The 24,640-nt window shown below is 43.6% G+C and overlaps 1 protein-coding gene across 1 annotated transcript in view; it reads left to right on the top strand.

Annotated features, from left to right (window-relative positions):
- Window positions 1-24,640, top strand: part of LOC126385738 (dedicator of cytokinesis protein 3-like) — a 305,180-nt gene that overhangs the window by 225,306 nt on the left and 55,234 nt on the right. The window contains exons 8-13 of the mRNA XM_050037648.1: window positions 5,084-5,125; window positions 5,343-5,497; window positions 16,288-16,369; window positions 17,306-17,366; window positions 19,128-19,275; window positions 22,793-22,881. Of these exons, the coding sequence (XP_049893605.1) occupies window positions 5,084-5,125; window positions 5,343-5,497; window positions 16,288-16,369; window positions 17,306-17,366; window positions 19,128-19,275; window positions 22,793-22,881 (577 nt within the window). The remainder of the gene's footprint in view (window positions 1-5,083; window positions 5,126-5,342; window positions 5,498-16,287; window positions 16,370-17,305; window positions 17,367-19,127; window positions 19,276-22,792; window positions 22,882-24,640) is intronic.

Raw genomic sequence — 24,640 nt, 5'->3', positions numbered from 1 at the left:
ATTAAATGTCCTAGTCGTGCTGTAACTGTAGCTCCACTTCCCTTTCCATGTAAACGTACTGACTGAGAGCTGCCAGCCAAAACTCTATTTATATAAAGAGTATAATCACAGTCCTCCACTATGGGCTTCATCAGGGTACTTCAAAAGTACTTCAGCAAATCAACACCATATAATACTACAGTCTAAGGAATTGAACCCATGACTGTCAAATTACAATCCTGCTCTTGTAATCTGTAATGATTCTGCTCTGTTGTTTATCCTTCCAGGTTGGTTATTTGTGATATTCTGTGACATTTGAGTCCTGCATGAAATGTCAGTAATACAAGCTGGGAACACATGAATGATCTAGAAGAGGGTAACTGTCAGGGACACTTTGCTTTCATCTCTAAATTACTGACATGTGGTGTGTTTGGGCACTAATGTCACTAACTAATGGTGGGATGTTCCCCCCCATATGACAGATGTGGACGTTACTCGAAACATAGGTATATTTCTGTCAATACTTTGTTCCTAATACGTCCTTAGTATAGACGGATCACCTGTGATTCAGTCTGGATCACACTTCCAGGACTGTTTAAGAAATATTGAATGGAGAAAAACTGGAGCTGCTTAATTTAGGTGTGAGTTGCTGCCTTGTGAGAAGTATTCTTGGTTGTTCTTAGTGATACACGACGTTCTGTCTCTTACATCAGTCCTGCTTTAAATAGCTGAGCTGTACCAGTCAAACACTGTAGTCGTGGTGATTCCCCCTTTGTTCTGTTGCCTAGAGACAGATCTGGAGACAGGATGAGGGAAGGAGGAAGAAAGAGAAACAGAGAGATAAAGTTGATCGATGGAAGGATGGAAGGTGAAAAACAGCAAACATCGAGAAAGAGAGGAAAACAAATTTACAAGCATCTATGGAGCATAATGGCCTCTTCAGTTACTTCCAGTATTGTTTCAGACCTGCAGTGTCTTCTTTACAAAAGTGCACGAGAACAAAGTTACAGAAACAAGAGACAGATATGAAATCATGATTCAAATGCTTCCCTTACTTTCAGTAATGGAAACGACTGTTTTCTTGTGTTTCGGTCTCGGTTGTTACATTTGACCAAGAAAAGGTCAAGATGAAGAAAACACAAGATAATATTAAACTTCATTGATCCCTGTGGTGAATTTACATTTCTGCTGCAGCAGCAGAATAAGTTTCAGCCCCGGAGAAAAAAAGACGACTAGAATATAAAGTAAGCAACAAGGAACCTTACAGAATAATACAACAGGAAAACAATAAACACATACATACATACATAAAAAACTTGATTGATTTATAAGAGCATTTATTTGTTGGGAAGATAATCATAATGTTTATTATTTAAAGGAATATTCTTGCTTACTTAAAGGGACAATTCACCACAAATTCCAATACAGATCTTTATCCTCTTACCTGTAGTGCTGTTTATCAGTCTAGATTGTTTTGGTGTGAGTTGCAGAGTGTTGGAGATATCGTCCGTAGAGATGTCTGTCTTCTCATCAATGTAATGGAACTAGATGGCACTCGGTTTATGATGCTCAAGGCATCAAATAAATGAATTTATAAATCTTAATATCTATGTCAATGTCTTTCCAAAACTCATGACACAGTTACTAAAGATCACCCACAGAGCTTGTTGTGAGCAGTTTTTGTGTAGGAACTATTTTCTACCGCGCAGAGGGAAGTGTGCATCTACTCATGGCCAAGAGGCTTGTGACAGTGTGAGATGTAAACATTAATGGTGTCCTCCTCGGCTGAGCTGTGACATTAGCTCCCTCAGTGGTGCTAGGTGAGTTAGCAGAAGATGTACGCTCCTTGCTGTGCAGTGATACAGTTAGGTTTAGGAAAAGAAACCTGGTGGGGACGTACCTGAAAATGACTCAAAGATCACTCAAAGTTCACACGGTTCTGAACACGCATCTCCAGGAGAAAGTTTTGGGGGAAAGTCCACATTTTTGTGGAAACCAACCTGCCTACTTACAAGACAGCACTGGACTGTTGCCTTGTTTACTCCTGTCAGTGTATTGGTCACATGATCACAGCCTTTCAGAATACACAGGATTTGTATGAATTTGGGTGCCTGATTGGAGAGAAGCCAAACATCTCTACAACCAATATCTCCAACATTCTGCAACTCACACCCAGTCTCACTCGGAAGTTGTCCGAATCCAGTACTCGGTCAGTGACTTCCAGCATCAGACACCAGCGAAAAAGTTGTCCTTTAATGTCGGCATGATATGCGGCTGGTCACCATTATTGTTTAACGGCAGCTGACAGCATCAGGGGGAAATGTGGCGGGACAAGAACGAAAGTTAAGGCAGCAGAAGTCCAAGCAGGGGGGGTGGGAGTGGTGTTGGATGGGTCCAACAAACACCAACTTTGACCCAGGAGAGTGGTGTTTGCATCCTGTGAAGTTATAAAGCCAAACCCTGTTCTTTTATCCTAAACCCACCATGTGTTTTATATTGCCTTAAGCCAACTAAGTGCGTTAGTTGTCAAAGGAAAGAAAAATGTCAATTTGCATTTATTTTGAAAGAGACTATGTAAACATTAAATTTCCTGCGAATACAGAAGTGTATTTTGAAAGAAGACAATGCATGTAACAGGCAGAACTTGACAGGGCGTCCCAGACCATCAACAACCAACACACCCAGGGTGCCTTCCAAGTCATATCTGGTCATGGAAAGTCCATGACCAAATGGCGATATGTGACGAGGTCGGAGTGAGAATTTGTTGGCAACCAAAACAATCTAGACTGATAAATAGCACTGCAGGTAAAGGCCCTGACACACCAAGCCCACGGTCGGCCGTCGACCAAAGTCGGGCCGTCGGTGAGCGTCTGTCAGCCTAGTTTTTGCGGTGTGTCCCGCACCGACGGCACTTCGGCGTCAGCAGCTTTTCGGCCAATTCAGCATGTTGAATTGGTGGCAGAGCTTGTCAGTGAGAGAGATCACTCTGATTGGCTGTTCAGGTTTTATTTCCTCGCCCCTGTAGCGAGTGAATCTGCCTGTAGTGAAACCGGGGCTAACCGGTGCTTCCTCCTCAGGCTCCACTTCACTCAGCTGCCCCACAGACCCGCTGCTTCTTCACACTTTAACCTGAATAACAAACCGGAGCTAGCTGGGAGCGGCTAGCGGAGCGTTAGCCGCAGCATGACCGGAGGGAAGCACAGCCAGTTAGCCTCCGCTAGTCTCTGAGCTAGCCCCGGCTCTCCGTTTGGATCCAACCGGAGCACCGAGCCCTGGTTTGTTATTCAGGTTAAAGTGGGAAGAAGCAGCGGGTTTATCGGGCAGCTGAGTGAAGTGGAGCCTGCGGAGGAAACACCGGGACCGTCTGGATGTAATAGTCCGTGGAGGTGCTGCGGTGCTCGGCTGCACAGATAGGAAACCCCTCGGCTGACAGGATGTACCACTCTGTCACTCCACTCTCTCTCACGGGCGCAGAACGTACGTGCTACTTGGCCGTCGGATGTAGTCCGTGTAGTGTGTTCAAATGCAACTGACACAGGGCGACGTGAGGCGACATGAGGTGATGTGAGGCGACGTAGGCGATGCAACAGTTGGCTTTCGTCGCCGCTAGTTCTTTGATGTTGGTTTGGTGTGTCCGCACCTTAAGAGGGTTGATTTTGGGGTTAACTGTCTTTATTTTACATGTATCCAAACATATATAACCAGATTATACTGTACATAAAAGGTGTCAATAGGTGTGGATGTATAACTTCATATAGTGGAAGATGAAATAATGTAGTTACAGCAAAAACATGGAGAACTCCTATAAGGAGCCACAGTATGTACGTAATGTAAATGTGTTGTATTTGCATGAACCAGTTGCCATGAAGGCCGTTCTCATTATATTTTTCTCCGTACGCATCTTAAGGGGCAAAACATTCCTGATTAGTTACCTGGAACAATTCAGAGTTAAGAGGGCGATGAGACAGCGTCTGCAGGCTGGTGTTAATTTTCTGCTCAGGTTGGAATATTTGCAGATGGCTTGCATTTGACAGTCATTACTTCAATTCATCAAACAGGTTTTCACTCCTCGTTCTCTCTCTTCTCATGCAGCCACTCAAGAGATTTACAGAGACAAGTCGGAGTAATGAGTCTCTGGGGCGTTTTCTTCATCTGAGGAGGAGAATGAAGAGAACAGAACAGAGTACAATAGAGGAGGAGAGGAGAGGAGAGGAGAGGAGAGGAGAGGAGAGGAGAGGAGAGGAGAGGAGAGGAGAGCTGGATAAGATCAGAGGAGGAGGGGAAACAAGGAAAAGAGAGGGAAAGGAGGAGAGGAGACTACAGCATGCAAGGATAGTAAATGAAGGAGGGGGGAAAAGGACACAAAGGCAAGAGAGGAGACAAGATGAGAAAATTAGGAAAGGAATAGAGGACAGGAAACAAAAAGAGGAATAAGGAGATGAAAGATGTGAGAAAAGATGAAAGAAGAAAAGACAACTGGAAAGGAAACAAGTAGAGGACAGAAAATATGAACAGGTGAGGAAATGAGGCGAGGAGGTTAGGAGAGGAAGCACAGAGAGAAGGGGAGGCAAGTAATGGGGAGGACACAAAACAAGGAGTTAAGATCAGAAAAGGAAACAGAGAAGAGAGGAAACAAGGAGAGGGTAAAAGATAAGAAGGAAAGGACACAAGAAGAGTAGAGGAAATAAGGAAAGGTAAGGAAATTAGGTGAGGAAACAAGGAGACATGGGGAGGAGAGGAAAGGAGAGGACATGAAGAAAAAAGATGAGAGAGAAAAAGGAGAGGAGAGGAAACAAGCAGAATAGGAGATAAGAAAGAAGGAAAGGAGACAAGTTGAGGAGACAAAATAAGGAAAGGGAAGGAAATTAGGGGAGGAAACATTTACAGAAGGGGAGGGGAGGAAAGGAGAGGACACAGAGAGAGGAAAGGAAATAAGAGAAGACAAGGAGAGGAGAGGAAGAAAAGCAAGGAAACAGAGATAAAATGAGAAGAGAGGAGAGGAAACAAAGAGAGGATAGGAGACAAGTAGAGGAGAGGAAAGAAGGAGAGGAGAGGGCATGATGAACCCTCGATGTAACATTAAGTGTCTCTCTGTCTTCCACAGCATCTGTCCAGCAGACACAGTGTTCAGCAGAGCACCACACAGGTACAGTACAAGATAGTGCAGTAACATCTGTGTAGTTCTGTCACTGTTAAGCACTAAATTTATCTTAATCCTACACTACAGTTTTTAGATGCTGCTGCTCTGCAGGTGCATTTCCATTTTATCAGACTCAGCTACATTTATCTGCTGTACTTAAAGGCTGTGAAGTCCGTACAGAAATCAGTTTACCTATAATGCTTGTTTTGTGGTGGATTTCCAGGGTGACAGTACGCGGCAGCGGCACGGGGAGCCGTGCAGAGTTCCAGTACCGCACCACCTACTGGTCAACCTGAAGAGCTTCACCTACAACAGCATCGGAGAAGACACTGACATATTCTTCTCTCTGTACGACCTGAGAGAGGGCAAGACCATCAGGTAGGAACTTTTTACAATTGACCTATGGCTAAGCCCCACCCTCAATCACAGTGCGTATAGCCATTCCCATACACTGGGACATTCTCTGCCTGGACGTCCATTGAAATGCATTACAGAAAGTCAGTTTCGTTCGGTTTTATGAGCTTTTTCTGAGATTTGAAGTTTAAAAATGGTCAAACGGTGTGCATGGGGTACATGCAACTCTGACACAAGGTATCCTGAGAGGCTGGGCGACCAGGTGTATTTTTTACACTTTAAACCACATCTCAACCGAGAAAAGTGTCTCCTTTGGATAAAGTTGTGTGGTAACGTTAGACCACAACATCAACTCAGTGTGAATAAGATTAACAATGATGTCTACATCTGTTCTAAGGTAAGTCAACATTGTGTTTGAGGCAACATATTGTCACTTTGCTGGAAAGAAATATAAAGTTATCTTTAACATCTCTAGCTAACGTTAGCTAAAGTTAGCCTAACGTTAGCTCCTAGCTGCGTTGTTCATCATGTCACCTTGTTTGCTGGGAGTTCATTAGCCTATTTTGTTCTAGTTTTGTACTTTGGTGATCGTACATCAGTAGCTATGTTTCCATCCAAAAGTGATTCAAATCATTGGGAAATGCGCATTAAAAGAAATACGAATCCTGTGTGTTTGCATTAAATGTACAGAATTTGGTGAAAACTACGAACTCGCGCGAGTTTTCCGCAGAACCGGAAACAGAAGTCTTGCATTCTTCTTCTTCTTCTACGTTTTCTGGCGGTTGGCAACCAGCTTGTAAATGTATTACCGCCTTCCCAACCCGGAGTGTGGATATCACCATGGAGAGAGGTGCGCTACGTCATACTTAATTCGAACATAACTGTTTCCTTCCCCCGTTTTGCGAATCATCATTTTTTCGAATCAACCAAAACCCGGCTAAAGCGAGCGTATTTTAGTTTATGCGAATCAGGGGATTTTAATTTTAATTTTGGCGTTTCCATCATAATTTTCCGATGCAATACTTCTAGATGCGCATCTAATAATTTTCCGATGCAATACTTCTAGATGCGCATCTAAACAGGCTGATGGAAACATGGCTATTGTTAGCTGTTGTCCAAAGCGCTCTAGTTAAGCTAATGTTAACTTCTGGAGCTTAGCTTCATTAACTTATCTGTAATCGCAGAGATAACAAAGGTTGGCAAACGTTATGCTGAATGATTCAGTGTAAATACTGTAGCACCAAACTAACGGAGAGACACTCTTGGTAAAGATGGTAAAAAGGCCGTTATCCTTTTCTCATATTCTGAGCCAAAAACCTTAACTTCAGTGGCACTTTGATGAACCAAAATTTGATTGTTATGTCTCCAAAAATCATCAATTGCCTCTTGCGAAATGCCGTGTACTGTGACACCTGCCATAGCACCTGTCACTGAATGTTGATATTTTGTCTGAGTGAGTGGAGGGGGCGGGGCTTAGGGTTAGGCTTAGCCATAGGTCAATTTCCATAGCTCAACCGACGATACCTTTTTTTTTGTCCACTTGGGGGCAGCAGAAACGAGCTGGGAAAACATGTCATCACCTTTTAAGTTGATTCAGCAAACTTGTTAGCAAACAGCTGCTTATTTCCACATGGAGCAGTTACAGAGCGACATGATGATTCATTAGAGTCTTTGTGTCACCTGATGAATATTAGTCCAATGTTCCCTCTCTTTTAGCTTTGTTTTGTATCTCCACCAACTCCTGAGGGAAATATCTGTCTCTAATGCTCCTCTGTGTTCACTAGCTAGTCTCTAACCATGTCTGTGTCTAAGTGCTGCTGAGCAGGTAGAGTACAGCAGCTTTTGACAGCTTTACCTCAGACACTATAAGAGCCCTGAGTTGATCTAGAGCAGTAAAGTTGCAGCCGGACAGATGAACAATGAGCTGAAACTCACTGAGGCTGTGTAAAGACGAGACAAGCTGCAGATTCAGCTGATTGTTCTCTGGAGGTTCTTAACTACCAGAGACACCCAACACACTGCCACGCTGTGTTCACATTTGTAGCCACTTTAAGTACAATACTGTATACAGTGTGTTCAAGGTTTGTCTTTTTCTGTCGCTGCCCTCTCCCTCTCTCTCACACACACACACACACACCTCACATGATAGTGGCAAGTGGCCACACGGAGCTGTTGTGAATAATACATGACCACACACAGACACACACACACACACACACACACACCACCACCACCACCAGCATAATGACTTGTATCAATTATGCATTAGTGAGTAATCACAATGCTAACAGTTAAGGAATTGCTAATGTCAATAATGAGGTTGATGTAGGTCAACTGTGATGGCATGAGGGTGTGTGTGTGTGTGTGTGTGTGTGTGTATGTGTGTGTGTGTGCCTGTGTGTGTGTTGGATTTTTGTCCCCTTCAGGAAACAGAGGGGCTCAACAAACTCTCCCTCATCTTTTTGTTTCTCTCTGTCTCTTCATCGCAAACCAGCTAGAGGCTCAGTGATGTACTAACACACATGCACACACACACACACACACACACACACACACACACACACTTTTGACCTTGGCAGCCGGTTTTCAATGTCTAGTCTGACTCAGCATTAGAGTCTAATGACAAGACTGCTCCTCTGAGACACTCCGATGGAAGAGGAGAGGGAAGGAGAGAGGGCAGGAGAGAAGGGCGGGCGGGGGGGTAAGAGAGGAAACAGGCGATAAGAGGAAAAGAAGACGAGAGGAAAGCAGAGACCTGACAAGAAAAGGAGGGGAGGAAACAAGAGAGGAGATGAGGAAAGAAAAGTGGGGGAAGAGATAAGACAAGCAGGACAGAGAATGAAACTAGAGGAGAGGAGACAAGAAAAAGGGGAGAGTAAACAAGAGGAGAGGAAGGAGGAAGCAAGGAGACAGGAGGGAAGGAGGAGAGGAAACAGTAGAGGAGGGGAGAATGTAGCAGAGGAGAGGAAACAGGAGACAAGAAAAGGAGAAGAAATACAACAAGAAGGACAGAAAGGGAAACGAGAGAAGAGGAGACAAGAAAATGGGGAAGGAAAACAAGAGAGGGGAGGAAAGAGGAGACGAGGGGATAAAAGAGAGGAGAAGAAAAAAGGTAGAGGTCACAGGGGGTAGGAGAGGAGAGGAAACAAGAGGAGGAAAGAAGGGGGAGAGTAAACAAGAAAAGGAGAAGAAAAAACAAGAAAGAAGAGGAAAGAGAGTAAAAATGTAGGGGGTGTGAGGAGAGGAGAGGATAGGAGAGGAGAGGAGAGGAGAGGAGGCAAGAAAAGGGAGAAGGAAACAAAATAGGGAGCAAACAGGAGAGGAGGGGGAAAATGTAAGAGAGGAGAGGAAACAGGAGACAAGAAAAGGAGGAGAGGAAATACAACAATAAAGACAGGAAAGGAAATGAGAGAAGAGGAGGCAAGAAAATGGGAAAGGAAAACAAGAGAGGGGAGGGGATAAAAGAGAGGAGAAGGAAAAAAAGGGAGAGGTCACAGTGGGGTAGGAGAGGAGAGGAAATGAGGAGGAAAAAATGGGGAGAGTCAACAAGAAAAGGAGAAGAGGAAACAAGAGTTGAGAGTAAAAATGTAGGGGGGGTAAGAGGAGAGGAGAGAAGGAGGCAAGACAAGACGAGGAAGGAAACAAAATAGGAGAGGAAACAGGAGAGGAGGGGGACAATGTAGGAGAGAAAACAAGATAGGGGAGGACACAAAATTGGAGAGGAAGCAGGAGAGGGGGGGAAAAGAAGAAGAGGATAGAAAACAAGAGAGGAAGGAGGAGAGGAGAGCAAGAGAGAGAGAAAAGGAGACAAGAAAAGGAGGAGAGGAGGAACTTATGGCTGACACTAACTTTCTAAATAATCCTCCGGCTATTGAGATTTAACTCACCCATTGAGAGTGTTTGCCCTCAGAGCAGCTCTCCCTCTGAGAATTATTTGTGCAACTAAAATTTTAATCTGTGTGTGTGAGTGTGTGTGTGTGTGTGTGTGTGTGTGTGTGTGTGTGTGTGTGTGTGTGTTTCGGTGTTGCCTCTTGTTCGTCCAGTAAGCACCATGATCCGTGTGGAGTGAGAGGCTGAGATGGAAGCAGAGTTTGGGGATGTGTTTAGGTCTCAGCGGGTGGTTTCTCTCTTTGGTTTCCTTCCCAGAGTCCTCAGTGTGTCTCTGTGGGGACTTCTCACAGGAAGCTAAAACCTTCAACAGATTTCTTCTCTCGTCTCTCCTCTCTGTCGCTGCAGGCACACTGGAGACTCCATATTTCAGGAACCAGCCAACAATAGTCTGAGGAAGCCTTGTGTTTGTTGTTTTTGCTTGTGCAGGAGGAGCAATACTTTTAACGAACCATTTCTGTTAGAATATCTTTCTTTAATTTCATGTGTCTCTCAGATTCATTTTTGACATTTCTGCAAACTGTCTGAGTTAAGGTTTTCCTGTTGCTTGTTTGAATTTGGCTGCAAGTCTTTGGTCAGGCACTGCACACAGAAACACTGTAGTACCGTAAATCTATCTCTAATCTTTTACCAGTGAAAAACAGCACGGTCTCTCTCTGTGTTCTGTAACGGACCTTAAAATCTCATCTCTCCAAGGTGTGTGACTCACAGGACTCTGTTCACCTTCCTCTCACCATAATGTTCCTCTCTTTAGCTTTCCTTTTTTCTTCTTACATGATTTTACAGTGACCACAGGAGTTGTGTTCAGGAGTTGTTGCTCCAGTGAGAGTGTGTTCTCTCTAATACACTGTGTGATTTTCATTTTGTCACTTTAGTTAATAGAGTCAACTGAAAGCCTTAATAATACTTGGTTGGTTGGCCAGTCCACAAAAATTTCCACACCCTTTGGTGGCTGGAGATTTTGCCCCTCTACACATTGTCTAAGACTTTTGGAGTTGTGCACACTGATGTTTTAAATCAATGTTCAAGGAATATCGGTGGGTCTTGAAATATCACTCCTACATGAACAACAAGTGAAGGGAACAGTAGAAATACTAAATACAAATGTAAGTTCAAAGCACAGACTGTATAAAACAAAGATGGAGCTTCCATAACATCACCCACTGGTTTGTGGACTGCCATTTTGATGCCTCGATTTCACCATTTCAGCCGTTACCATCTTGTTTTTTTGAAGCCAGTAACCTGATGTGGATGAGAGGGTGGAGCTGTGAAGGAGAGAGTAGAGCTTAGATCAGGCCCAAAAAATCCAGCCCAACCCCACCCGAGCCTACCTTTAACTGTAATTATGAGCCCAAGCCCGGTTTAAACCAGACATTTTTTTTTAAGGATACGAACATGGACATTGAAGGCTGACTCTCGTCTTTCTTTCTATGGCAAGCCTTCGTCATGTGTCTCTGAAGTGTTGAGGTCCCCGTCTTTTTGCTGTCATATACCAGCATCATGCTGCACTTGGTACATTCGATGAAGCCGACACACAGGTTGTCACCATCGACAACTCACATGTGTGCGGCCAGTGGCGCCATCAAAGGGGGCCCACGGGTTGGGTCGGGTCGGGCAGAGAATCTAAGCTCTCAGTTGTCATGGAGGGTAAATGAGCTACAGAGACCAAAACCAGGCTGTAAACATGTTAATATCTGCTGTAAAGTTGGACATTTTAACATGGGGGTCTATGGGGATTGACTCGCCCTTGGAGCCAGCCTCAAGTGGCCATGAGAGGAACTGCAGTGTTTGGCACTTTGGCATTGTCTTCATTATTCAGCCCAGAGGTTGCTGCTTGGTTTATAGTCCAGTCCAGATTAGGGGCAGTTTAATAGACAGAGCAGGTTGGAGAGCATGTGTAATGGATAACATCAGGGTTGGTGGTTTAAATCCCACAGTCAGGTGGAGAATCTGGGCAGAGAGAGTAATCAAGGCTGATTTATGGTATGAGTGCTCAACACTTTTAAGAGTGTTGTTCAACATTTTTAATTCATGCATCAGCGAAATGTTTCAGTGGTCCCCATGGTAATTTCCTCCTGTGGCGCTGACATGAAAACTATGTACAGTAGGTTAGTAAATGTCTGTTGTCAGTCAGCCTGGTGAAGGCCGTTTGGCCGGTCTCTGTCCTCTCAGCTCTGTACAGATGGCTGCCTCTATGGACAGAGACGTTAAATGCAGGTCAGAGCCAGTGTGGATTTAAAACTACTTCTCCATGGCGACAACAGTAATACTACAAATCACACTACATGACAAAATGTGACAGTGTCTGCGGCATAAAGAAATTCTCCTGGTGCGCGCCATAAATTAAAAGTGTTGCGCGACACTTTTTACTGTCAAAAATATGTCATTCCTGTCAGGTGACACTGATCAAAAGTCCGAGCTCCATGCAGCGGATCTGCTGTGTGGCTGATAGTGGAAGGAGGTGGTCGTGTGGGCGGCTCCCATGTGTGAATTTTAATAACATTTGTGTTTGGACAAATTTCTCTGGATAAATAAAACGTCCAGTCTGACTGTGTGTGTATGTGTGTGTATGTGTGTGAGCTGAGGTTCAACTGCAGTCAGATGTGGTACATTTAGAGGATGTATGGTGGTGGAAATGATTGGTTTACATACATCTCCACAGATTGTGTGTTTGTGCGTGTGTGTGTGTGTGTGTGTGTGTGTGTGTGTGTGTGTGTGTGTGTGTGTGTGCCGTATATGCATGTGATTGAGTGCATCCAAGCATACATCCATCTGCAGTATACATTAGTGTGTGTTTGCATGTGTATGTGTGTATCCATGCGTTAACGCCAGAATCTGTGTGTGTTTGAACACATTTGTGTCAAACAGAACATTTTCTGAATGCATCCACGTTGTTTATTTTTCCTCCTTCATATTGATGTCGACATAAAATTGTGTGAATAATTCATCTCTGGTTGTGTGTGTGTGATTCATTCCTGTGTCTGCATGTGTGTATGTGTGTGTAGGTGAACAGTGAGTGTGTGTGATGTATGTGCATGAGTGTGTGTGCCTGCTGCCACCTGAGGGAAGGTTACAAATTACTTTGGATAGCACATGTGCATATATCTTGTGTGTGTGTGTGTGTGTGTGTGTGTGTGTGTGTGTGTGTGTGTGTGTGTGTGTGTGTGTGTGTGTGTGTGTGTGTGCTCACTTCGACCACAAACTGTCTCTCTCTAACAGGAGCCACGATTGAATGTAAAAACCACTAACTCAATCTTTCTTCGCACCGCCTCCCCCCATGTCTTCCACATACACACACACACATACACACACATACACACTCATACACACTCTCCTACTGTTTGGGGAGAAATACATATTTATTCTCTTTTGTTGTATTTGTTTGTTTGGGCCGCGGTATCTCTGGGGGATTAGAATAAATTGTTTAGTTTAAAGAGTTGGACATAGTGTGTGTTGTGGGGATTTGTCGGCCCTCGCCGCTGTTGTTTGCAGGGAATTGTGCAAACATTAGCAATAACCCGAGAGATGTTTTTTTTATTGTGTGGGAGTAGATACTGAATAATAAAGACATTATTAAGAACTGTTTTCCTATAATGAGATACAGTTTAAGGAAACACATGTGTAAGTCAATCCCACACAAATGATGATCATAATAAACTCAAGTAAGTGGGAAATTCTGTATGTTCAGGTAGTGAGATGTATTAAATGATTTGAACTCCACAGCAGCACTATTGACTTAAAGTTAATGCGAGCAGCAACGGACATTAATTAGTCTAAATGCATCCTACACAGCGTTCACTACCTGTTACAGCAGTTTCACAGCAAAATCATGAAGTATTATAAATAATCACTTTGTAATGTAAAGAGCCAGACCTCTTATACCATCCCAGTGATCCACGATTATTTCCAACATGATGGATTTTATTGAGGCTAGTTCTCCCATGATTTTGTGCCGTGTGTCTGTCAAGTGGAGCAGAAACTTTGTCCAAATTGCAGCACAAACTGTAAACATCTGCAAGATAAATGAAGTCTAAGTTCAACTTCAACCATAGACTTGAGGCCACAGGCTGAGTGCAGAAAATAATCACAGTCGTGCTGATATTCAGTACAACAACACGACCTTGAGTGTGATAATACTGTCATACAACAGTTCTACAGGCACGGTTAATTAATTAACTGTAAGAAGCAGCAGATTATGATAAAAGATATTAAGGAATCATTTGTGTGACTCCAACACAAATAGTTTAGTCAGGACCACCGTAGTCAAAGAAAACTTTATTTCCATTTGCGGTATTATATTTGGGGGTATGGCTCTGTTCTGTCCTCAGACCTATGCAGAAAGCCTAAAGTGGAGAGCACAACTCTCTGCCCTTCCATGCGCCAACATGGAAGTATAAGGCAGAGAGAGCACACCTTCCTGCCCTTCCATGCGCCAACATGGAAGTATAAGGCAGGGAGTGCAGCAGCAGATTACATTGATAAGTCAGACACAACATGAAAAGGAGGAGCTGGGGTGGAGGCAGGTTGCAAAGCAGCTTGAAGAGGAAGCAGCAACAATAGGCAGGCCAGAGCAGTTTAAATAGGGCGCCCTGAATGAGATTCACCAATTGGTTGCATAGAAAGGAATCATGTGATCTATCACCTGACTCCCTTCATCAATCAGCTGATCCATTGGTTGATCAGCTGATGTAGCTGGGATGTGAGCTGAGCTTGACATCGTGTCCTACCTGAACTGACGCTATGCTTAATTTCCACAACTGAGACTGGACTGTTGCCAAGCAAAAGAAAAACATTCCTGAACTCTAGCTCTCTACTCTGTGTAGGTCTGAACATCACCGCAGGCCAGCTACTCTGTATCAGCTCACATTTATCTGTATGTTTCCATTTATAGTGCAACCAGTGAAATAAGAGTCTGTTGACAGTCGTTTTGGTAACATGTATGATCCCACTGAGTTAACAGCTCAGACAGTGTGTTGCGACGTCGGCTGATGTCACATGAGCACACCTGGAGGTTTGCGAGAAATATTCAGGCTTCTTTCCTTCCATTCGTTCTCTTCTGAGGAACATTCATGATTCAAATGTTACTTGTGGAAATATTTTCATCTTTGTGGTGCAAAGTTTGTCACGACGACTGTCAGTGAAGGCTCATAAACGTTTAATGTAATCAACAGTTCAGAAGTCCTCAAACTGTTGATATATATAGATATATAGTTAAACACGGTGGTCCGACCTATCTGACATTTCCGCTGCGCTTATTTCATGCACTGTGTTGCTTTGCTAGCATCTTTGATCAACTAAATCTACAGGCATGAAAGCTAGACAATGTACTGCTGTGGATGGGAGCAGCAGCAAAACATATTTGACAGAGACCCACCCTAAAAAATCAATATCAGTTTGAGTTTAGCTATATTTGGAATATCTGTAGTGCTTTGTCTTACACACTAAGTGATGAAGGCAGCAGTAGACCGGCAACCCACGTGTTTTAAAATGTTTTTATCTGGTGGCTTTGAGATAACGGTCTCAGTTACCTGTCGCAAAAAGGCTGTCTGACAACAAGGTAAGGTGAGGAAAATATTTAATTATAGTGTACACTTAAACTGATTTTTGAACACAGGAGGAACTTTATTTTGGGTGGCTGAAAACTGTTTGAGGTAGAGTTTGCTCAGCACCATTTCATTTGATATATGTGATGCGGGGGTTCTCTAACCAGAAGTTATTGTGATTCAGATTTACATTCGCCGATGTAAATGGCTGTATGTTCAGTACTCACCCGCCGAAGTTAAGCAAAGTGCAGAAACAGAAGATTCCTTGTCCTGTGAAGTGATTTCCACCCACGCACATCCACACGGATTAGCCTAGCGTACTTCATAAGCCGACAGCACGACAGTACCTGAGTGCCGGTTTCACACAAAACATATCATTCAACCTGGAAACTGTAGCAAAATGGTGAAAAAAGGTTTGAGATTAAATGTGCCCTATATCAGCACTCATACTCTTGTCCAATCAAATTACTTGGTGGGCAGTAGTAGGCAGTTCTGTCTGAAATCATGTGATAATTGATAAATAACGTGGTATAAATATCATAGATACATTCTCATGTACAGGTAGAACCATTTATTCTGTTGCCAGATGCAGCCAGGTGGTGTTTAGTTCTCATCAAACAAAGACAAAATCAGCAAATGTCAGTGTATCAGGCTGTGCTGCTCACTCTTTACAGAGTCACTTATGATTGGAGAAATCTTCTAATGTGTCTGAGGCTTAACTGTATTAATGTCAAGCCCACCATTATTGAATAAAAGCATGTCAGCTTAGTCATATTCCCCCTGGATAAATATGGGTTAAAGAACAGAGTCGCTGACACCAGCAGACAATATTTTGCTGTTCCCTGAGGCGAAAAAGGCTGAGACACGCTGCTTTAGAGTTTCCTCACTGCCGGTGCTCTGGGGGGAGAAGAGAAGTAGGCATGAGGAGAAATCAGAGAGAATTTTATCTCTTTCAGAAATCCCCAGAGGAGATTCAGGCAGGGCACCAGGGGTAAATTGCTCGTGGTTTCCTCACCTTGGAGTCGGGCTGAGCGGTACATGCAGATGAGGTCACAGCGATTTCTGAGACTGATATAATCATATTTGATGTTGCAAATTTCTTTATACTTATACCTCCCTCCACATTCACGACATTCTGAAATTGATAACTTGAGAGCTACCTGATAATCAGAATTTTGGGACATAAGATAAAGATTTTATCACAAGCTTGATCTCCAGAGCAGCGAGTGTGTCCAGGCACTAACAGAGACCTTAACACCTTCCACTGTTCCTCTGTAAGTTTCCCCCAGGTCATAAGTAAATTCAGGGATCAGTATCTCACTCACGGAAACTAAACCTTGTTCTTAACTTAAAGACGGTCGTTGTTGTACTTATGTTTTTCAGCGAGAAGTTCATGGTCAGACTGAACAAGAACGGCGGACCGAAGAATCCAGAGAAGGTGGACAGGCTGTGTGCCCTCTTCACGGTAATACACACACACATAAAATGTTAAAGATGTGCTTAAAATGCAGCTGGTTGGTGTAGTTACAGAAGAGTACATCTGAAGAACTGGGAGGAGGAATATAAAAGTGAGGATACATTGCCCCCTATTGCTGTGTTGTAGAATCAGCCTGGAGGATACAGCTTCAGTCACAGTCATAAACCTCAGCAAAACTCCACCAGGAACCAGTCATGACAAACACATTTTCATTACTTTGGTAGCGTGAGGCTTTTTGGATAAAGGTTTGTCTAGTTTGCTTTATGAATGCTCCAGAAATGATATAAAGCTCAGTCAAGTCGGTAGCATTTGAATGAATATATGAATAATGAATACAGCATCTAAAATGCAGGAGACGCTGCAGGTTTGTTTAAGGCTGATTCACAAGGTTAAGCGCATCGATAACAATACAAGAAACAAGGTGAAGAGACATCAGCAAACAAGGCACTCTTTATTAAAAAGCTAGTTGAAGCCTCTGTGGTTTCGGGGTGAAGATGGCGACCATGAACCACAGCATCCTCAGTCAGTCAGTCTCTCTTTCATTCCCTGTCGTCTCTCTACGGAATCTAATAAAGACATAAAACAAATAAAAAATAATAAAAATTTACAAAAGCAAGTAAAACACGACAGTCTCTTTCCTGTTTTTTTTTAAATCACAGTGGATGCTGCTGTCATTTTAGTCTGTTTTGATGCTTGGAGCAAATATTTAAAAAGTGCTGCAGGGACATCTCCAGTCGTGCGTTTCTATATTGTAGGTTTGAATATAAACCTTGATATTTCCTGCACATCATCTCCACCTTCCCTGCCTTCTCCTTTCTTACTGAGATGTGATTAATGTCATTTAACAGAGCCAGAAAACGTCCGTGCTGCATTTGAACCTGTATTTTTAGTTTCTGTGTTGTTTCTGTCTCTTGGACTCTGCAGGACCTGAGCAACAAAGACATGAAGAGAGATCTCTACATCATCTCCCAGGTCATCAGAACAGGTCAGACTGCAGAAAATTTAAATTCCTCCAGGCGTGGAAATAGTTTGGAAGTAACAGAAATTTCAGAAAAGTTTTGATTTTACATTTTTTTGGCTGTTGTTTAAAACACATTTATAAAAATGTCGTTACACAAAATCCTCTGTATTAGCCTACTTATTGAACATCTAGTGCTGCATTGTTGTTGAAACGTCACTAGTATCACATGATTTGCATAAACCAGGCCGACATAGCATCATCACCAAGGCCGCGCCCCCTTTTGAGGTAAAGAAACGCTGTCACATCAGAGGAAAAACAGGAAAATGCTTAAAAGCTGTTGCGTAGAGATAGAGCCAAGGCACATTAGCGCTGGGACACATGCTGCATCTTTAACTGCCTGGAAAACGCAAAGTCAGCCGCTGGGTGCTACTCTTGTGAGACTCTGATCCAACTTTCAAGAGCGCAGAGGAACATTTTGTTGCTAAGCGACCATAACTATCACCATATCATGGCCTGCTTACCTGAAATCCTGAGTGCAGAGCTGATCTTCCTGCAGACGCTGTTTTTTGATTGTGTATTAGGCCTAAAATATTGTCTGGGACTGATGTAAAGCTCTGGGTGGCCCTGAACTAAAATGACCAACTTTGTTTCCATATTTATCTCAGACTGATACTTACAGGAGAAGAGAGAGATATCTATCGGCTGTGACTGGTTGTTCCTTTCAAATGACATGCAAAAGTTGAACTCTGGGTCTGCTGATAAATACTCCGAGTGCCAGACCACACTGGCACAAACTGGACCGTCCGTAAACGCTCTCGGTGCAGCGCAGCACCAATCGGAGTAAATGCGTGATTAACTTAACCGTTTGTTAATTCATGTAGAAACAGAACACTCTGTTTCTTCAGAAAAACAGGGGTCTCATCAGCATCAGGCTGGATCTACAAACACACCCTTTGTTTATCTCAGGGAACAGCTGTTGCACTCTGAAAATAGGCGCGCTGGAACGCTTATGCGTTGAGGCGGCGTCACTCTCACTTTTGAGCGCCTCCTTCGCTTCGACATTGAAACAAATGGATTTGGATAATGTTAGCTCGAGTGGGAGGCTGCTGCAGTGCAGTCATACAGTGACACAACTAAATCTCAGCCTGTAGATCAAACAGTTGGCTTTAACAGGCTGGTTGTTTACAGACACTGATCCTAGTGATACCTGGTGATTCAGTAAAATATACATTATTGGTTGAGTCACCAGGTATTGTGATTCAGATAAGTGATATCCAGCCACTGTGTTGGGTCATGGATCTACTTGTACAGGGGAGGACTTGCTCTATAGGCCCACCCATTTTAAACTGCTTAAATAAAGTCATGGAAATGTGATAAAATATTGTAGAAAAATTCTGGTAAAGTTTTGAAAATTTGTTGGTAAAAGTGCGTGGGAACCCTCTATTCAGTGGGACACAGAAAAATCTGCAACACCAACACAATGTTACACAATCAGCCCTGACTTTGTTAAGTTGAATTTGTTTTTGTTGAGACTGTGAGGGAAGAGTTGAGTTCACGGGTCAAATTTGAGTACTGCCTCTACATTAGACTATGAGTCATCATTTATAAAAGGAGACTAAATCAAATACGACCTGTTATTAAGGCCAAGGTTTCAGCTTTTTAGACTGTTAGATTCCAATTTAGAAACAAGTTTATGTTTGTACGCTGCAGAATGAATGTGGATTCTTGTCTATATTGAATATTTCTCGCTTTATAACACACCACCACACACACTTCCTGTTGCAGGTCGTATGCTGTTGAATGACAGTAAGAAGGGTCCTCCACATGTTCAGTACCGTCGGCCGTACGGCTGTGCTGTCCTGGCCATGAGCGACGTGCTGCAGACCATCTCAGAGCTCAAAGAGGAGAAAGACTTTGTCCTGAAAGTCTACACGTATGTGGCCGTGCACACACACACACACACACACACACACACACACACACACACACACATGTACGCATTATGATTTATTATATGATTACGTTGTTTATAATTCTGTGTCTATCTTGATTTTTTTACTTAACATGATTGTCATGATTTTATAGGTATTAAGAGTATAAGAGTTTCTCCTGGTAGTTTTCCACACAGGAACTGAAGTTTATTTATAACCAGCTTCCTTCTGACTTCTGAAAAACTTTACTTCTAGCCTAATTAACTTTCAGGCTGAAGTTATTCAACACTAAACTGACACACAACACAGTCACCACACCAAAACAGATCTGATACCGTTGCACTACCAGCAGGTACTAACCAGACATTAAAGATTTTCTGGCAGCAAGAACTCACAGAGAAACAGGTTCATAAAATCATAACTCCATTCATTTTATATACACAAGGGTCAGATCTCTAGTTCGTAGCTTTAGAAAGGAGAACTGCAAGTTCACAAGTACGAACTGAGAAGCAAGAAGGAATTCATGATTCATCTCACAAACATCTTCACTGTAAAGGAGACACACGTACACACAGGGCTCTATTTTCCTTTCAGAAGGAGAGCTTTTGTCACAAGCTGAACATTTTAGGGCAGCGAGGAAAAGTAGTTCGGAGTGAAGCTTGTTAAAATGAATGTGATATAAAGAGTTAGAGAGAGAGGATGGCCAAAAGATTAAAGGTCAGTGAGGAGAGTCAATAAAGAGGGTGATGTATCATATTTTTTCATCATCGAGCTGTACCATGAAGAGAGATGAGTGGCTTAGCGAGGTATGTTGAGTCTGAAGTTGGAGTTTTACGTCCTATGAAAGTGGCTGTCTTTTAAAGGGGAACAACACCTAAATTAAGAGTATCTGGATGTGATGTCCATGACCTCTGGTTCAGTCCATATTTGTGAACACGATCTACCCTCTCTCAAAGCCAGAAAACAGAGAGGGTAAGTCTCAAACTTGTGATGTCAGAGGGTATAAAGTCTGGCAAATGGAGGACTGATTTTGTGGACTCACAGAATGTTTGTTTTCTTTCTTCGGGGTGTCCTACACATTCATTCATTCATTTATGGCGGCCCGCCACAGAGCAACATCTGCAGCCACTTATTCATTTTTATTTTTGGAGCTGGATCGTTCATTGCACCACATTCTTGAAGCGGAGAGCAACTCTGGGAACAGACGGAGCAGCAGAACATCAGGCGCAGTGAAAGAGAAACTTAACCTTTTATTGTGCTGGGTCTAAAAGTTTGATTCACTCGCCTCTGCAGCAGCTGCTGCTCTCATTAGGATCGACTGATCAATTATCCAACCAGCCTTTCAAACTAACTATAGTGCTTTCAGCATTTACACCAAATAAGTAATTTTCTTTCAGCATGCTTCCCTCACATTAACTGAATTAATAGGTTTTTTTTAACTGTAATACTTTTTAAAAGGCTAATCTATAAAGGTGGAAGGAGGTGGCATACAGTTTATTATTTCAAATGATGTGCATAGCACACCATTTGACTTGACTCAAGGCGCAGCCGGGTGGAGGAAGGGCTCCGGTTTGGGGACCTCAGAATTGCATCCCTGCTTTTTGCAGATGATGTGGTTCTGTTGGCTCCATCATGCCATGACCCCCAGTATGCATTTTGCGGTCGAGTGGGAAGCAGTTGGGATGAGAGTCAGCACCTCCAAGTCTGAGGCCATGGTTCTCTGTCGGAAACCGGTGGTTTGCCCTCTCCGGGTTGGGGGAGAGTTACTGCCTCAAGCAAGGGAGTTCAAGTATCTTGGGGTCTTGTTCACGAGTGAGGGTAGAATGGAGCGTGAGATGGATTGGCGGGTCGGTGTGGGTTACTTCTGCAGTGATGCTGGCGCTGCAACGGTCCGTCGGGGGGAAGAGGGAGCTGAGCCGGAAGGCAAAGCTTTCAATTTACTGGTCCATCTACGTCCCAACCCTCACCTATGCTCATGAGCTCTGGGTAGTGACCGAAAGAATGAGATCGCGGATACGAGCAGCTGAAATGAGTTTCCTCCGTGGGATGTCTGGGCTCAGCCTTAGAGATAGGGGGAGGAGCACGGAGTAGAGCCGCTGCTCCTTCGCGTCGAAAGGGGTCAGTTGAGGTGGTTCAACATCTGATCAGGATCCTCCTGGGCGCCTCCTGTTAGAGGTGTCCCGGGCACGTCCCACTGGTAGGAGGCCCCGGGGCAGACCCAGAACACACTGGAGGGATTACATATCTCGCCTGGCCTGGGAACACCTCAGGGTCCTCCAGGAGGAGCTGGAAAGTGTTGCTGGGGAGACGGATGTCTGGAGTGCTTTGCTCAGCCTGCTGCCCCCGAGACCCGACCCTGGATAAGCGGATGAAAATGGATGGATGACTTGTTTTATGTGGACATGCAAAGGAAACTGCCGAAGAAAGCCTGGCTTAACAGAGCAAGTTTATAACCACCTTTGTGTTACGTGTTATCTCTGACTGAGGCTTTAGGGTTTGTTGGCCCAGCTCAGATAAAGAGAGCCTGGCTCCGTTGAACTGTCTTTGAGGTACAGCCCTCATATCCTTACATACCACTGACCTTTTCCTTTCTCTCTTCCTTTTTTGGTTTTATTCTTCACCTCATGTAACACTTCACCCTCATATTATTGTGTTCTCACTCTGACATTGTACTATGTAAAGGAGAGGGAGGAGGGAGAGAGTCCCCATGAGCTATAGACAGCCACTTCAGCTGTGTTGTCTCAGAGTCGACTCTGCGGTCTTATAATGCCGTCAGCACATTCCTCTCTCAATCTCACGCACACACACACACACACACTGGGAATCCCCCTAGGCTGAAACTTCTGAAGACTTGCCTGCAGGAGCCTTACAGTGCTCACAGTCAAAACATGATGTAACTGTGCGTGCGTGCATGCGTGCGTGCGTGTGTGCGTGCGTGCGTGCGTGCGTGTGTGCGTGCGTGCGTGCGTGCGTGCGTGCGTGCGTGCGTGTGTGTGTATGTTTGATGCCTCACAGCGACCTTAGCTGAACTCCTGAGGATGGTTCAGGCTCCTGACCTTAGCTGAACTCCTGAGGATGGTTCAGGCTCCTTGGGTGGTTACACATCCTCTCTGACTACCTCGGGCCTCCTGCCTGTGATGTTGATGTGACTGAAAACTGTTTACATGTCAGTGACACCATATCAACTACTGCAGTCTCACCCAGTCGCTCTTCTTCCTTCAGGACGGAGAAGCTGCCGTGTCATCTATGTTGCTTCACATTCCAGCTTGTCCCTCTGTTGCCTTGTGGCTCATATACACTTCATATAAACTGTATGCACTTTGTTGCATTCTCCTCCACATGAGCATGAATCAGCCTTTTAATACTCTTATTTATGTCATATGTTTCAAATAGGATGATCTACTCTAAGACAGTCATGTTCTTAATTGTGCCTTTCCTTGATTTTTATTTCTGTTAAAAACATGAGTGACACAAAATGTTTCTGCTTAATAAGAGCTGAGATTTGTTGTTGTTCTCCAGGTGTAACAATGAGAACGAATGGTACCAGATCCACGAGAACATCATCCGCAAGTCCAGCACTAAATACACAGCTCCTAGCACCAACTACGGTAAGACAGACACGGTGTGTGTGTGTGTGTGTGTGTGTGTGTGTGTGTGTGTGTGTGTGTGTGTGTGTGTGTGTGTGTGTGTGTGATTTTATCAGCCTCTCTTGTTGCCAAGTCTGTGCAGATCTGTAACTGTGTGTATTTTTTTCCTAGTAACAAAAAAGTCACCTTGTTACCTCTGTTAGAGCACATGGCACAGAGGTTTGTTGATTTTAGGAACAAGAAGTGCAACAGTATTTGTGTTACTGCATTATTAAGTGAAAAGGCACTTAATCGACAGCTTTACAAACACTAATAAACGCAGTTAGACACATAAAAACCGAAGTCATAAAGTCAGTCACAAAGCAAACACACATGCCTCCCAGCAGCAGTTTGGAGAGCAGCACACACTCTGACTGACACATGCATGTCAGCACTTGACATCAGCTAGAAAATTGTCTTAATTGGTGTCACTGCAGGGAACTGTCAGCTTCCTCTGCCCTGTGTGTTTTCATGCACTTTGTAAATGTGGTTATTCTCACCTGCGGCTGTGAGCTTATTTCAGAACGGAAATGTATTAACACGTATTGTTCAGGTTATCAAATAATAAAGATGTGCTGTGCTTTGTAGCTCAGGTACTCACTCACAGAGCTGTGATCAGACCCTAAACATCAGGCCCAATCTTATTCTGCATAATGAATGAATATTACATACTTTGAAAAGCATTGTGTTTAATATCACAATGAGAGTTGCATGCATAATATGATATTAATTCCACTACAGAAGAGACTTGATGATCACTAAAATTAGGTGCGGATATGGATATGGATATATCGGTATCGGGTTATCGGCCAGATCAGTTGTTATATATTGGATATCAGCAAAAACTCTCATTTATTACAAGCTAAGGTCAACTTCAGTGTTTTCAGTGTGGTAACAGATATTCATGATACGATCTCCGACATGCACCTTCTCCTACTGAATGTTCAGCACAGCCCAAAAACTGTCATATGCCATATATATTACATAGAGATCAGAATCAGAATCAGAAAACCTTTATAGTCCCTTGCAAGAAGCAATGGAAATCCGTCTTTGACGTGCTCACAAAAGATGGTGAGGGACATCAATAAGGAGGGAGATCAAACGCAGGTTCTCATTAGTACTGGCCGGCCTGAGCTCCAGCAGTCTGCAGCGTGAATACACACGCTGCTCTGGGTGAGTTGCAAGCTGATCTCTGCGTCTCTCAAAACATCCAAATGCAGGGCACACGAGGAAGATCAAGATCGCCCAAGTTGCAAGGTTAATAGTCAACATTCTTATCTTGCATATGACTTGTCAAAAACTTACACAGAACGACATAAAGTGACATAAAGTGACATAAAATCTACGAGCACACGTCTGGAGTCATTTCGAGCAGCGGAGCAACCCCGACCCCCCCCCCCCAACACACTTGAGTATTGTATGACGTTGCTTCTCATTGAGTGGCCAGGGTTGTGATCAGTTGATGGCAACACAGCCCATAACATTACTCATGACATTACGCATACTACAAGGTCTACATAAAAAAATTACAATAAATAGGAAACTTTCGCAAACCTGACCTGATTCAAGCCCAAGGGAATTTTAAAAACATTCCAGCCCAGCTCGGCCCGAACCTAGCAGGTCAGGTCAGGCCCAGTGAGGTTCACGTAGAGAATCAAAGGTCGACTCATTGTGCCTTCAGTTTGAGAAGGAGCTCAGGTCAAAGTTTCAAAACATCAAAGCTATCATCACTTTAAGGCTT

Source organism: Epinephelus moara, chromosome 24 (genome assembly GCF_006386435.1).
Source record: "Epinephelus moara isolate mb chromosome 24, YSFRI_EMoa_1.0, whole genome shotgun sequence".
NCBI lineage: Eukaryota > Metazoa > Chordata > Actinopteri > Perciformes > Serranidae > Epinephelus > Epinephelus moara.
This window is presented reverse-complemented; position numbering and strand designations above follow the sequence as displayed.